The following is a 14,585-nucleotide window of genomic DNA, read 5'->3' as shown; positions in this document are numbered from 1 at the left end:
ATTTAACCCTGTAACTTTACAAGACACCATAAAACCTGTACATGTTGTACTGTTTTACTCGGAAGACTTCGCTGAGCACAAATATTAGTGTTTTAAAATAGTAAAATGTATTACAACAATGATATCGTCAGTGAAAGTGAAATTTGTTGCATTTTTCACACACAAATGGCACTTATACAGACGATATAACTGTTGTGATACGTTTTTTTTTTCAAATTTGAATTTTATTGAAAGATTTTTCATTTTTCTCAACAAGTAAAGGGTAAGGGGTACAGAAAGGAAAAAGGGGGGGGGGGCAGGGGGACATAAAGGGGGGTAATCACGGATCCACAAGATTTTATACAATTATACACTGCATACTGTACACACTGCCACCTATCATTATACATATACATTATACACAATTATACACATATGCCACATGTTATTCTACATCCTAGGAACAGCATTTCGTGGTGTATCATATGGAAATTTCTACGGTGTAGCCCATTGAAAAGTAGACCTCATCCCTATCGCCTGTTTACTCGGCTTGTGTGGTGATCCATTGCTGCCAGCTATAATGAGCATTCTTGATTTGTTTGGTTGTTTGTGCTGATATCAGTTCATATTTCAAAAACTTTCGGATATTTTGGTGCAACAGTGGTAATGGTGGACATGTGTTTTGTTTCCAGTGAGTGGCAATAAGGTTACGTGCGGCCATTATTATTATTGCTAATAATTGTTTGTCAGGTTGGGAGATATCATCCGGCATTAAGAGAAAGAGGCACACCCTCGGTGTAAGTTTTAGTATCTGAGAGTGAATTTTGTTCCATAGTGCCTTAATCTCTTCCCAAAGGGGGATAATAAGAGTGCAATCCCACCAAATGTGGGACATGGTGCCATTGCCTTGGTCACATCTCCAACACCGGTCCGAGGTGCCTGGATAAATTTTATGAAGCCTATCCGGTGTTATATACCACCTAAATACTAATTTCTTATGGGCTTCTATGTGGGAGTAGCAGGAGGTAATGCCTTTTAACGCTAGTAACGATTTTAACCATTGGTCATCCGTAAAATTTAAGTGAAGTTCTTTTTCCCATTGGGATTTGAATTTAAAGTCTTGGATGGGGAGTTGTTCGTGCAATGCTGAATACCCATAGATAGAGTCTTGGCTTTTACTGGAGTTTCCTGGCATCTATTATACAGTATAAGTGTATGTTTACTGGGGGCTTGCTCCTTGTCCATATACTTCAGTACCTTATCTTCTACTATGCTTTTTAATTGCAAATAGGGGAAGATATAGGAGTGAGGTAGTTTATGGGTGTATTGTAATTCCGGGAATGGTATGATACTATCTCGTCTGCATAGGTCAGTAATATGTAGGGCTCCCAAATCTCTCCATTTATTCAGCGATAGCCAGGGTGAGATCGATTTGAGTGCAGTTAGTGGAGCCCAGGGTAAAAATTTATATTCTGTCTTGCTATTCCGGTGTAGGTAATCCCATGCTTGGACTGAAAATTTAGACAATGGCAATATGGGGCATGTATTGTCCCTGAGATACCTGGGAGTCCACATGTGGTCTGTTACTGAACCATTCGGGTTATATTCATTTTCTAGGTCTACCCATTGTATCGTGAGTTTGGGGGCATGGAGTTTAACTGCTGTCTCCAGTATAGCCGCCCTCTGGTAGTTTAAAATATTAGGGACTCCAAGTCCTCCGTTTTTCACTGGGGTCTGGAGTAGGGACAACGGCAATCTTGGTTTTTTTTGTTCCCATATATACATTGTGATTATGCGTTGTATATGTTTGCCTAGAGTGGGTGAGAGCGGAATCGGTAACATCCTAAACACATATAACAGTTTCGGGAGAACTACCATTTTAACCGCGTTTATTCTCCCTAACCATGAAAGCATAACTCCTTTCCATTTATGAAGTAGGTTTTTACACATTAGCGGCAGGGTAGATAGGTTATGCGTGATGATTCCCCTAAGGGTAGCTGCTATTTTAATACCCAAGTATGTAATGTGTGCGTGCCTCCAATCAAATGAGTATCTCTCTTTTAGTGTGTGCACCTCATGCGATGTGAGTCGTATTGGTAATGCCTGCGTCTTAGTCTGATTCAACTTATAGTACGAGATCGCACTGTATTCATCTAGGATGTGCATGAGGTGGGGGAGCGATTGTGTCGGATTGGATAGAGAGATCAGGACGTCGTCTGCAAACATAGATAGTTTGTATTCTTTCTGAGATACATGTATCCCTGTAATTTCATTGCTGTGTCGTATTTTGTATGCTAAAGGTTCCAATGATAACACAAATAATAGGGGCGATAAGGGGCATCCTTGGCGGGTGCCATTCGTTATTGGGAAGGGCGTTGATAAAAATCCCGCATTCGATACTCTAGCTGTGGGGCTGGAGTATAACGCTAAGATGCTTTGTATAAAAGCAGCAGGAAATCTAAATTTTTCTAGCACTTGTGTCATGTAGCACCAGTTCAGTCTGTCGAAGGCCTTCTCCGCGTCCAGCGCTAAAAGAAGGCCCTCCATGTGTCTTGATTCCATATGGGAAAGGACATTTAGAATTTTTCTCGTATTGTCCGAACCTTGCCTATTTTTAACAAATCCTGATTGGTCGTTGTGTACAATACGCGTCAAGATATGTTTCATTCTCTCAGCCAGGATTTTAGCATAAATTTTCGTGTCACAATTTAGAAGCGATATGGGTCTGAAGTTTTGACATAGTGTGGGTGATTTGCCCGGTTTCGGCAGTGTGGAGACGTGGGCCTGTAACATCTCATGTGGCATGGTGCCCGTGAGAGAACAGTGATTCAGGAGTTTTGTGAGAGAGGGGGTAAGATTTTTAGAGAAGGTTTGGTAATAAATATTGGGAAGGCCGTCTGGGCCCGGTGATTTATGTGCTGGCAGCTGGCCAATCACTGTTAACAGTTCTGTCTCAGTGATCGGTTTTATGAGAAGATCAATTTCTGTTTGTGTTAATGTGGGGGTGTGGATCGAGGCTAAGAATGTTTGTATTTGGGTCGCAGATGGGGTATGTGTGTTAGCGTCATCTCGGAGATTGTATAGTTTTTTATAGTAGTGTGCAAATTCGTCTACAATATGTTGAGGGTTAGTCACTTTGCAGTTGCTTGAGGATAGTAGCCATGCCACACGGGAGTTGGCCATGCGTGATTTTAGCTTGGACGCCAGTACGGAGCCAGATTTGTTCCCGTGGGCAAAAAATGTATATTTACATCTCTGTAGTATATAATTGGTTTTGTCTAGGTCAATTTCATGCAGTTTGTTTTGGAGGTCCCTTAGCTCCTTCTGTTGTTTCGGTGTAGGGCTTGTTTTGTTGGCGTGTGTGAGGGCTGTTATGTCTTTAATAAGGTTATTATATGTTTCTTCCCTTTTCTTTTTTGCGCGGCTTGCATGTTTAATAAATAACCCTCTGACCACTGCCTTATGAGCCTGCCAAATCATATCTATGGAGGAGTGTTGAGTGTTGTTTATTTCGAAATAGGAGTCAAGATCTTCTTTAATTTGGGCCAGTATATGGGGATCTTTCAGTAGTGTTTCATTAAGACGCCATGTACCCCGACCCATATTAGAGAATTTCTCTTGTATTGATATGGTGATAGGAGCATGGTCAGACCATGTTATAATTCCTATGTGTGCTGCTTGTATGTTCGGTGTTGTGGATGCGTGAATCAGGAAACGATCAATACGTGAGTATGAGTTATGTACCTGAGAGTGAAACGTGTAGTCTTTGTCTGTAGGATGTAAGACCCTCCAGATATCTAATAGTCCTGCTGTATGTATTGCTGTCCTGAGTTGTGCTGCTATGTTAGAGCGCTTTTGAGCTGATGCTCTTGCGACCGATTTCTCGGAAGTTGTATCCAATCCACTATCTAGGACAAAGTTTGTGTCCCCTCCTATAATTAGTGTCCCGAACGAGTGGGATTGAGCTAAGGAAATTATCTTGTTTGCATATTCCACTTGATTATCGTGGGGACCATATACATTTAAAAGTGTGTATGGTGCATTATTTATGAGACATTGTACGAGGAGGAATCTACCTTCTTTATCCCGTATTATCTTATGGGTCGAGTAGGCCACATCTTTATGTATCAATATTGACACCCCTCTCTTCTTCTTAACATACGCTGTGTGAAATCCTAGCGGGAACGCTTTGGAACAAAATTTAGGCATATTAGATTTCAAAAAATGGGTTTCTTGAAAGAAGACAATACCTGCCTTCGATTTAACTGCTTCCGCTAAGGCGAGCCTCCTTTTGTGAGTGGAGTTCAAGCCTTTGGCGTTAAGGGATAATATGGTTAAAGCCATGGCCAATCTTGGGTTGGGGTTAGTGTGTCAAGTGCCCATAGAGGGATCTCAACCTGTTCACTGTCCCTGTCTACTTGTACAATATACATCGTCACCTTTAAACATTGTAGATGAAATGAAATACCATAGTCTGATCTATTACACATTACAAGCCGCCTCTTATATGGCATCTGTGAGTACTTGCTTAGGATAATTGGAACTATTAGGCGTAAACCTGCTTGTGAACCTCTGGGATTAATGACATTCAATAAGAGCTGCTTTTCATTGGTACATGAAAATGGAGTCCGTGGTGAGGGGGTAGGGTACGGAGGGAATAGGTAAAGAATTTTCTGCCCTAAGGCAACTATATACAGAAAGACAGACCAGGACATAGTGTCCATAGTCAAAATAGAAAATATAGGCCCTATGGAGCCAAAGTGGGGGAGGGCACTTGTAGATAATACGTTAACCTCTTATGCTTTAGAGTGTGTTTGGAAAATAGCACTAATAATGATTCCAGCCATTACTGGGTGGTTATCGATCTATCTCATGCAGCCTTCATATCATGGTTACAATTAAAATGAGAAACCACGTCACCGCTTTGTTACCTAGCAGTCAAAGGTGTGTCGTAGAGGGGAAAACATAAACATATAACACATAATAAAACATTCTAAACAGCGCATAGCATAGGTAAAATAACTAAATTATTGCATATGATCAATCTCACGTGTCTCCGTGCGGCCTCATTGAAGAGGATAAGGATTACACTGCACCAGCCGGCAACTAGTGTGTTACAGTCTCATTTATGTCTTGTTAGTTGAGACCAGTCCTTAGAGATTTTCGTGGGCGATTTGCGCACATCACTCTTGTGGGTAGTATCTTCCGCGTGTTCAATGGCAATGTCCCAGTCTTTCAGTAATTTCAGCCCATCCGGTACTGACTTTATCTGGTGCTCCGAACCATTCTTCTTGAGAAGAAGACACGTGGGGTAGCCCCATTTATATGTGATTTCGGCATTCCTCAGTGCCTTGGTAATCGGCATAAATTCTTTACGTTTCGTAAGGGTGGCGGCTGATAAGTCCACAAATAATTTGATTCCCATATATTGCGCCGGTAGATTATTGGCTATCCGTGCTGTACGCATTATTTGTTCTTTGGCCGTATAATGGTGCACCCGGGTGATCACATCCCTGGGTATAGATGGCGCCAGGAATCTTGGTTTCGGTAGTCTGTGTATGCGGTCTAGGCAAAGATCCCGATCTGTAAGTTCCGGGCAAAGGGTTTTGAAAAATGTCATGGTGTAGTCCCGTAACATAGACGGTCCAATGTCTTCAGGTATTCCTCTTAGTCGAATATTGTTGCGCCTGTCTCGGTCCTCATGATCTGCTATTTTAGCTGTGAGGAAGGCGACTTTCTCCTCTAATGAATCATGGGCCCCTGCCAGGGTGTTATGGGCCTCAATGATCTCCTCAGACTTGTCTTCTAATAAAGAAGTTCTCTCTCCAATTGCCTGGATATCTGCCCTTACATCACGGGCCAATTTAGAGAAATCTGCTTGTAGAGATTGTTGTAGCTCTTGCAGCATTCTGTGGAGGGTTGTTTCCGACGCTGGGAGAGCCGTTCCTAATGATATAGAAGTGCTGTCGCTCCTGTCAGAGCACGCTGTTGGCGAGGAAGGGCCGCCGGCGCCATTTTGCGGAGACCGTCGCGGAGATGTTAGTGCCGCGATCTTCAGTGTAGCCGGGCGCAGTTTGTTCTTTTTCACTGATCTCTGTGCCATGGCGGTTCAGGTAACGGGTGGTTGTGTTTGGTGGCTGGTAAAGGTCGGTAATGCTCTTCTAATCGCTGTAAGTTTGATACCCTCGTTGGAGCTGACGGCTCACACAACCATTCCCTCGAGCTGCCAGGCCACGCCCCCTGTTGTGATACGTTTTACTGTTTTGAAACACTAATATTTGTGTTCAGTGAAGTCTGCGGAGTATAACAGTACCCCTTATGTCTACTTTTGCAAATGGTATGCCATCATGGGGGTAATTCTCATTCCTGGTCTCAAAGGCAAAGTAACCAATCTGGCAAATTTCAATGTGAAAAACAGAAAAATGCAACATGCTATATTTGACCTTGTAACTTCCCAAAACACCATAAAACCTGTACATAGGGGGTACTGTTTTACATGTGAGACATCGCTGAATACAAATATGTGTATTTTATTACAGTAAAAGCAAACAGTATTATGACATTCACAGTTAGAATATCGCGTAGAACTAAAAAAAAATTAAATTCTTATTAAATTATGTTTGATACCTAATTATTTGATGTTAAATGAAAGCCCTGTTTCCCCTGAATAAAATGATATATAATAAGTGTAGGTGCACATAACATGAAAGAGGCGAATTACGCCTGAACAGACATATAGCACAAATTCAAGCTTTTGTTTACGTTTTGTTTTGATCACAACGTGTACATTTGACTCAGTCCTTAAGGGGTTAAATGATTCCAATCCTCAAACAATCCATGTTATTTCCAGGTTGTGAGGCAACAGAACACGAAAAATGCCAAGGAAGGGGAATACTTTTGCAAGGCACTGTAGCCTCCCAATGCTTTCCTATGGCCAAGCATTGAATTGGCTGAGATCATCAAGTTTGATTGTCTCAGCCTAAGTGAAGAACACACTCATAGGGCTTCAAAATCAACAATAAAACTTCATTCGTTTATTACAGCCGTGCAACAGCATATATTTACCATTTCAGTCCCATTACCAAACCTTTCTTAATATGTCAAGGTAGTAGATACAAATACAAAAAAACAAGTCATGCGCTCAAACTGCCACCACTCCTGGGCGGCAGCAACGACCATAGTACACATCAGCCCCAATACATACAGTAAAAACCAAATAGAAACGGTTACCTGCACTCTCTCCTAAATCCCTATGTATATTTAAACAAATATAGGATATTAAGTTACTCCAGTGGCCATTGGAGGGAATACCCGTCTGCCACGTCAAGGCAGACCCCCCTAAGCGGGTCCTACACTGACCCTTCACCTTGCTTCCTTAAGCTTCTGGCAAAGATATCTCTAATGAGACAGAGAGGGGTATTTTTTTATATACACCCCTACATACTTATTAACCGATTCATTCTTGCTCTTTTTTTACCTTTGAAATAAACCTTCATTTCTATTAAAACTTTAATTTTTGTTTTATTGATCTGCAGATAAACTTAAACCTTGTTTATTTGGCCTGTGTTAGCCTTTGAGCTTTGCATGCTTGCGCTACAATCTCTGCTCCTGTCCGTCCAACTCGTCTTGTTGCAAATCTGCATGAAAAGTTTCAGACTTTGACAAATGCTGGGTATTACATTCAATTTAAAGAAGGCATCAGTAATTAGAATAATATAGGTATTAGATGTTATAGATGGACAGACAAAAAGATGTATATTAATGTTTTTCAGATATGAGTAGTCACCTGAGACTTAAAGCATCTGCTATGGGACATGCACAATCCTAGTTATTTATCTCTGAACATCACAATATGTATAGAATAACCTTCATTAATGCACATAAACCCCAATGAACGTATTTATCATGCTTATATTGGTGCCAGTAGTCCCGAATTAGCATTTTGATGTACTGCTGTCACATTCCAAGATGCAGGAAGACACTGAACATGCACAGAGTATTTTGGAAATGCTCTGCACATGGTCTGCCTTGAGGGGGCAGGCTTTCAGTCAGTTCTTTTCAAAGGTATATCTGTCTCTTGCTCTATGCCCTGAGCAGCATGCTCTCTTGCCTGCCCACTTCTGACCCGGATGATGGGCAGGCAAGATTAACACAAGCTTGAGATTCCTACATTTTGTAGATCAGTTATATTTTTTTTAAACACTGTATCTGTTCCTTTTATCAGGGCATTCAAAACTGTAATATCTGAGTTTCTATTTCAAATCAAATTTTTTAAGTAAACAAGTGTTACTGAGGATGGCCAAGCACATACATATCATATGTTTAGATATTTGAAGAAATAATCTTTAAATCTGTTTTATATTGATTGGAATGCAACATCTATATTTTTTCCAAAAATATTAATTTGACCCAGTGTTCCATACAATCTATAGTAATTTGATCATCTTCATTGAATCTCAGAATAAATCTAGAAAATGGAGTTCATTCTCATGGAACCTTACAGAAGCACAATGGTTTCTGTCTCTAGAAAGCTAGGCCAGGGACCATCACAAAATAATGTTTAAAATTGCAAGGCGAGAGAGGCCGAACAGTTCTGGACATATATGTTTTTGATGTCTACCTGTGAGCACCATTCAAGTACTAGAACAGAGAACCGTGTACTGTTTATTAACTTACATTGTGTTTGTATATAGGCAGAACAGGTTCATGAAACAGGTAAATAGATAGGTGTGCACATTTCTCCAACACAGTAATTACTTTCAAGGTAAGAGGCATTTGACTCCCTCCCTCTGATCTCAGGGGAGATGCAACTGGTTCATGTGCTCAATGTTTCTATGGAGATCTCTTTTACTGGGAAGATTAGGGACCAAGGTAATCACAGATTTATTCTGAAGTGGTAAACAGGAAAGGATGTTCCACTGATCAGTTGTGCAACACATCCTACCTGCAACCTGGCAATTTAATGTCCCCAGCATACACAGCAAACTGAAAAGCTGATCAGATTTCATTCCACAATGGATTCGGTTTCAAGAATTCATTGTCTTTCAAAACCAAGAGGATGACATTCATTGAGATCCTTGTTGATTTGTTTTGGCGATTCGTTCTTTGACGAAGGTGGGAGGGGATATATGTATATTGAATTTCAAAAATGGACCAAGAGAATCTGCAAGGACTTCCAGTAAGTAAAAGGATTACATGTACTAGCTAGCCAGATCACATAACAACATACTAGTTTGTATCAATCAACACACAGTCATTTGCTAATTTACTAATGCATCATTTGTTATTTGTGATATCACTATGCTATATCACTATATCCATGATTGTGTTTGTTCTTATAGGAATGGCGAGTAGGCATAATGAAGTCATTTTTTAAAATATTTTCATTGTCTTAATAATATCTAATGTTGTTTTATTATTGTATACGGCATAATATATATCTATGTGAAATAATGACATTGTACAACAAAATACTACTCAATAAAATGTATTAAGGAATTTGTATATATATATATATATATATATATATATATATATATATATATATATATATATATATATATATATATATATATATAATCATATGTTTGCTCATATAAGCCCATGTTGTATTTTTTGTAAGCAGCTTATGCCTTTTTGCTGCCACACTCTTAATTTCACTTCTACCCAATGGTCCATATATAACAAAACCGAGACAATTTTAAATTATATTGTCATTTGGAGTAATCTGCAACAGCATGGGTTTATCTTGATTGCTCCAGAATTTCTTCCAGAACGGCTCTAGGTTTTCCATAATATCTGTGGCCTCTCAAGGATGCAGATATACTGTTTCTCTGTTCCCAGTCTACGATCACCTTTTGGTGCAAATTCTTTGGAACCGATGGAATATAGAAACAGATAAATTATTATTAGGAATATAAATTATTGGCTCTGCAATGTTTGTCTATTGGTTTTGCTTTTGTCACCCGGGTAATAATCTGGATGAAAGTTCTGTTTGTGCCTTATTTCTCTTGGGATTCATTCATTGCTTCATTGCAGGTTATTAACAATTATGTGGATGAGAACCAGGGCATCAAGCAGAGTGGAATGCATTTTGGAGATGGTAAGAGGAAGGTGGATTATGTACTTGCCTATCATTACCGGCATCGCTCTTCCCATCCCAATGGATCTCCTGAGAATCACAGACCACCAGCAGTTATAGTTTCCAATGGGAATTCTGTGACCCCAGAGGAAATTGGAAAAACACCATCACAACATCCACTGCCTGGAGAGTTGCAGAATCATAATCAGAAACTTAAAGATCACAGTAATCAGAAACAACAAAACCAAGTTCATGCCCCTTCTGGTAATGGAAATCAGTCATGTCACCCACAGGAAGTCGTAGTGGTGGAATTAAGTCACCAAGATGCGCTGGAAGAAGAGAAAAAGTGTCAGAGGGAAGAATTTGAGCTTAACCTTATTGAAGCTGGACTGGAGTTGGAAAAAGACCCTGAGGTTAGTTCAGTATGACACATGGGCTAAATGATGGTTGAGATTTGTACGTAAATCGGGTGATAAGACTACATGAACTAGACATTTTCTGTGCCAATCTAAGGAACTTCACTTTTTCTAGGGAATGAAAAGTTCATCAGGCACATGCCTTATTTTATTTTTAACCAATATGTTACTGTGTGCATAAATCTGAATGCTACCTAAATCAATTGTGTATAGTTATTATATTAATACTATCGTTCATATGCACTTTATTAAAAGTCTTATGCTTCTCTATATATGGTAACCACCGTTGGTATATAATGGAGAAAACGTAATTATTTTGATATTTTTGTATAGTATATGATTTTATTAATCATTTCTTTACTGTGTATGGTTGACATATTGTGCCAGTGTTGCTAAGATATTTGAATATTTAATTCATCTACCTTGTTTATCTCTTTTGTGCCACTGGGGTCTGAGTCTTGTTAAGCTCTCTGATACTGAATGACTTGAGCGTTCAAAATAATCATTAAGCTCTTGCTTTGTTCCATCATTTGTCAAGTCATTGACATCAGTCTAATTAATCCAAAAGCTGACAGTATGTACCATTACCTTCAGTATTACTGGGCTTACAGCAATTTCCTTTTTCACTGGAGAGTTAACATTTTCTCCCCAGAGGTATAATTTACATGTCATGATTTTAACATGACTCATGCTTATAGTTATGTGCAATAAAGGGGAAGTATCACAAAATAATAGATATTTTTAACACAATCACTGTTACTTCCCCATATGGTAAACAAATTATCAAAATTCTACAAACAGGGAAAGTTCTTGCACCTGATTATATTAACCATTGAATTTTCCAATTTCATAAAAACAAATTTGTGTTCACCTAAAATGAAAGTGTGATCTACATTACTGTCTTTGAAATGTTGGAAATTAAGATAAAAAAACAAGCAACCAATATTTTGTATTTTTGAATACAATGGAAGACAGTGTTTTGCTAGCATACAATTAATTTCCTTGCTCTTTTATTTGTCAACAATATTAAAGGATGCTGTTAAATGAACAGTCAACCTCTTGTAATTCTAAACAGAATTGGGTCCATACTGTTGTTATGTTTTTTGTTTTTTTTTTGGAACACCAAACTTGTTGCAAGAATGCTTCTTTCCTTTGGTTGTTTGGGGAGATTTGGAAGGAATCTTCTTATACCACTTTCTATTCATGCAATATATTTTATGGAGTCAGATAATTTCTTATGAAAATGTAGACAGGACTAAAAGTACCATTTTTTTCCAAACATTTTTGACCAACCTTAAGTGTACCTAAACCATTTGATACTATTTTTTTTGTAGTAGTAGTTTTAAAAGTAACCATCTTTTTTAGACATGGGCTCGTGATATTAATGTGCAGTTCTGTAAGTGCCAGAAAATGTAATAACTTTGCATTTAGCTAAGTTGTATGGAAGTAACTTACATTGATCTTATGTTAAAATAATTTTTTTTTTTTTTTTTTTAAAAGATGCTAAATGCAAAGTTCAAAGCAGGTTCTGCCTTATTCAATTAAAAAGGCCTTGTTTTGACACACCACTTTTTAAATCATCTGTTTTTCTCTATAAGCCTAAAGTACCATACTTTATTTTTGGAGCTGATTGAGGGTGGCAAGGGGCAACCCTGGCTGGAGCCATTATTTATATAAAAGGTTTCAGAGAGGAAACCAGCATTTAAAATCCAATCAGATGGAGAAGCATATAAGGCATGGACTGCATTCATAAACGGGGTCAGGAATCGGAATTTACTTAAAACTGCATCTAAGAAAGGCCAGTTGGGGTGATCAAATGCCTTCTCAGCATAAGGAGACCAATAAGCCTGTTAAGTCTCTTAATACTGTGCATTAGACTGATAACTTTGCGAGTGTTGTCAGAACCTTGATGCCCTAAAACAAACCCTACCTAATAGTTACAGATTAATGAGGGGAGAATTTTGTTTAGCCACAATGCCTGGATTTTTGCATACAACTTTGCATTTTGGTTTATCTAGCTTTGGAAGCATAACATGTGCTGATAACATTTCCCTTGGTAGACTCGCAGATTAGGTGGCAGAATTAAACAATAATGCCAAGTGTAGTGAGAATTTATGAGACATTTGTTTCTAATGGGAGAATAGGACTTGGTAAATCCATCTTGGCCAGGGGCTTCATTGGTTGGAAGTGATTGAATAGTGTGGGTAACTTTTTTTGTCGGTTACAGGGACCAACAGAAGCGCAATCTGATCTTGGGACAAACAAGGGAGATCTGCATTGAGCATATATTGTGTAATAGAAGTTGGGGATGGCTATGCTGTCTGGCTATCGAGTTTCAGGTTGTACAGGGAATCATAACATTTGGCAAAATTATCACTAATATCACTTTTTTTTCCCCGTGTGAGTGCAATAAGGGAATCTTGGAGTTAACTTGCCTATTGCCTCTGTTGCCCTGCCTATAATAGGTCGCCTTTAGCTTTCTCAGTTCAAACCCCACTTTCTGTAGATTAAATTATTAACATTTTTCTGCACTGCAGAGATTTGGTCTTTAAGACCAATTGGCAATCGGTTCTCTTTAGTAAGGTCATAAAGCTGTCTGTGCGAAGTGTTCAGCTGGGCGAGTGAAGTATGTTTTAGTTTGCAAGCTTTCTGGATCAAAATACCATATATAACCAGCTTGTGAGCCAGCCATAGGGGGTCTGACAAAATATCAGATGTTAGATTTCATTCAAAGTATTCCCGCCTAGCAGTCTCCAAGGTGTCAGTGAAGGTTGGCTCATGTAAGAGGGTCTCATTAAGTCTCCACAGACTTCAGTGTTGATAATTATAAGTGTCCTTTAATGTCAGAACAAGGGAAGTGTGGTCCGACCAAGATATCACTTCTATAGAACAAAATAAAATTTTGTCTAGATGCGTACCGGGCATGATCTGTCTATGTGGGCAATGTCTAGGGGATCCAAGATTTGATTAAAGTCCTCACAAGGACTGTTATTCCCCTTTGGATTGGTGAAGGTTTTGAGAGTACCCAATGCAATAAGTTTCTTTAGTAGAAATTCGGGGCATAGAGGCACACTTTGGTGTATAATGTGTTTATAGTACAAACTAAAATAATAAACCTGCTATTCCAATCCAACACCACCTAATGAGATACAAAGGACACTGGCTTCTAACTATTACAGATACTCCCTTTGGACTTGGTAGTGGCATGGAATTGAAAAGGGTAAGCATTCTGTTTTGAAAGGGGGTCGAGTTATGGGAAGTCCATTTGATATTATTTATCTGTGTGTGATAGTCAAAATTTGTATTTTTCCCCTTCCGAGGGTTTCTTACGTTTATGTATATAATAACAAAATTGGGATCAGAGGCGTAACTAGCCGGGCCCCCTGACCAGCCCCCTGGAAGTACATAGCCATCGGGTGGGCCTAAGCGCATGGGCCACCCGATGGCCCCCTGAACGTTCGTCCCAGCGCTTATACCGCACGGGGCGAAGCGATGTTACATAGCCGGCCAGGCACCGCGGTTGCAGGGATCCGATGGGCCCGGTCGCAGCTTTGACCCTACTGCAACCGCAGTAGTTCCGCCACTGATTGGGATTAAGGGCAGTAATGACTAAACATAACACTGTTAATTGCTTTGGGTTTCCCATTATGAGCAATCAGATTCTCATCATGCATGTTTTTACATTTTTAACCAACTCTGTGATAAACCTATACCCATTGAAAGTTACTGTAAATGTTATTGCTGTGATACCTTTTGTAATTTGCATCATACATTACTGTGATTTTTGTTGTTGTTGTGGAGCTTTGTGATACTCTAATACACAGTGTGATATGCTTATACACAATGCATATAACTGTGAGTTTTAATGCTATAGCACTGTGCAATAGTCTCTCATGCACAGCAGATTTCTGTGAGTTTTGTTTTGCTGCTTTCTCTATGATACATTCATGCACATCACGCAGTGTTGTGCTGCTGTGATGCTTGAATGTGAGTTGTGCTGCTCTTTTACACACCACGTCTCACTTACACTGTTACGTACACTGTAGGTGTAATGTCTAAATTTTAATTTATGTTTTAGTGGGTAGAATGGAGGCTGCAATTTTTATTTG

The 14,585-nt window shown here is 39.3% G+C and overlaps 1 protein-coding gene across 2 annotated transcripts in view; it reads left to right on the top strand.

Moving 5' to 3' along the window:
• Positions 1–14,585, top strand: part of ANO2 (anoctamin 2) — a 337,896-nt gene that overhangs the window by 33,412 nt on the left and 289,899 nt on the right. For both annotated transcript variants that reach the window (XM_063447820.1, XM_063447821.1), the window contains exon 3: positions 10,018–10,473. In XM_063447820.1, the coding sequence (XP_063303890.1) occupies positions 10,018–10,473 (456 nt within the window). The remainder of the gene's footprint in view (positions 1–10,017; positions 10,474–14,585) is intronic.

This window comes from Pelobates fuscus, chromosome 3 (genome assembly GCF_036172605.1).
Source record: "Pelobates fuscus isolate aPelFus1 chromosome 3, aPelFus1.pri, whole genome shotgun sequence".
Lineage (NCBI taxonomy): Eukaryota > Metazoa > Chordata > Amphibia > Anura > Pelobatidae > Pelobates > Pelobates fuscus.
This window is presented reverse-complemented; position numbering and strand designations above follow the sequence as displayed.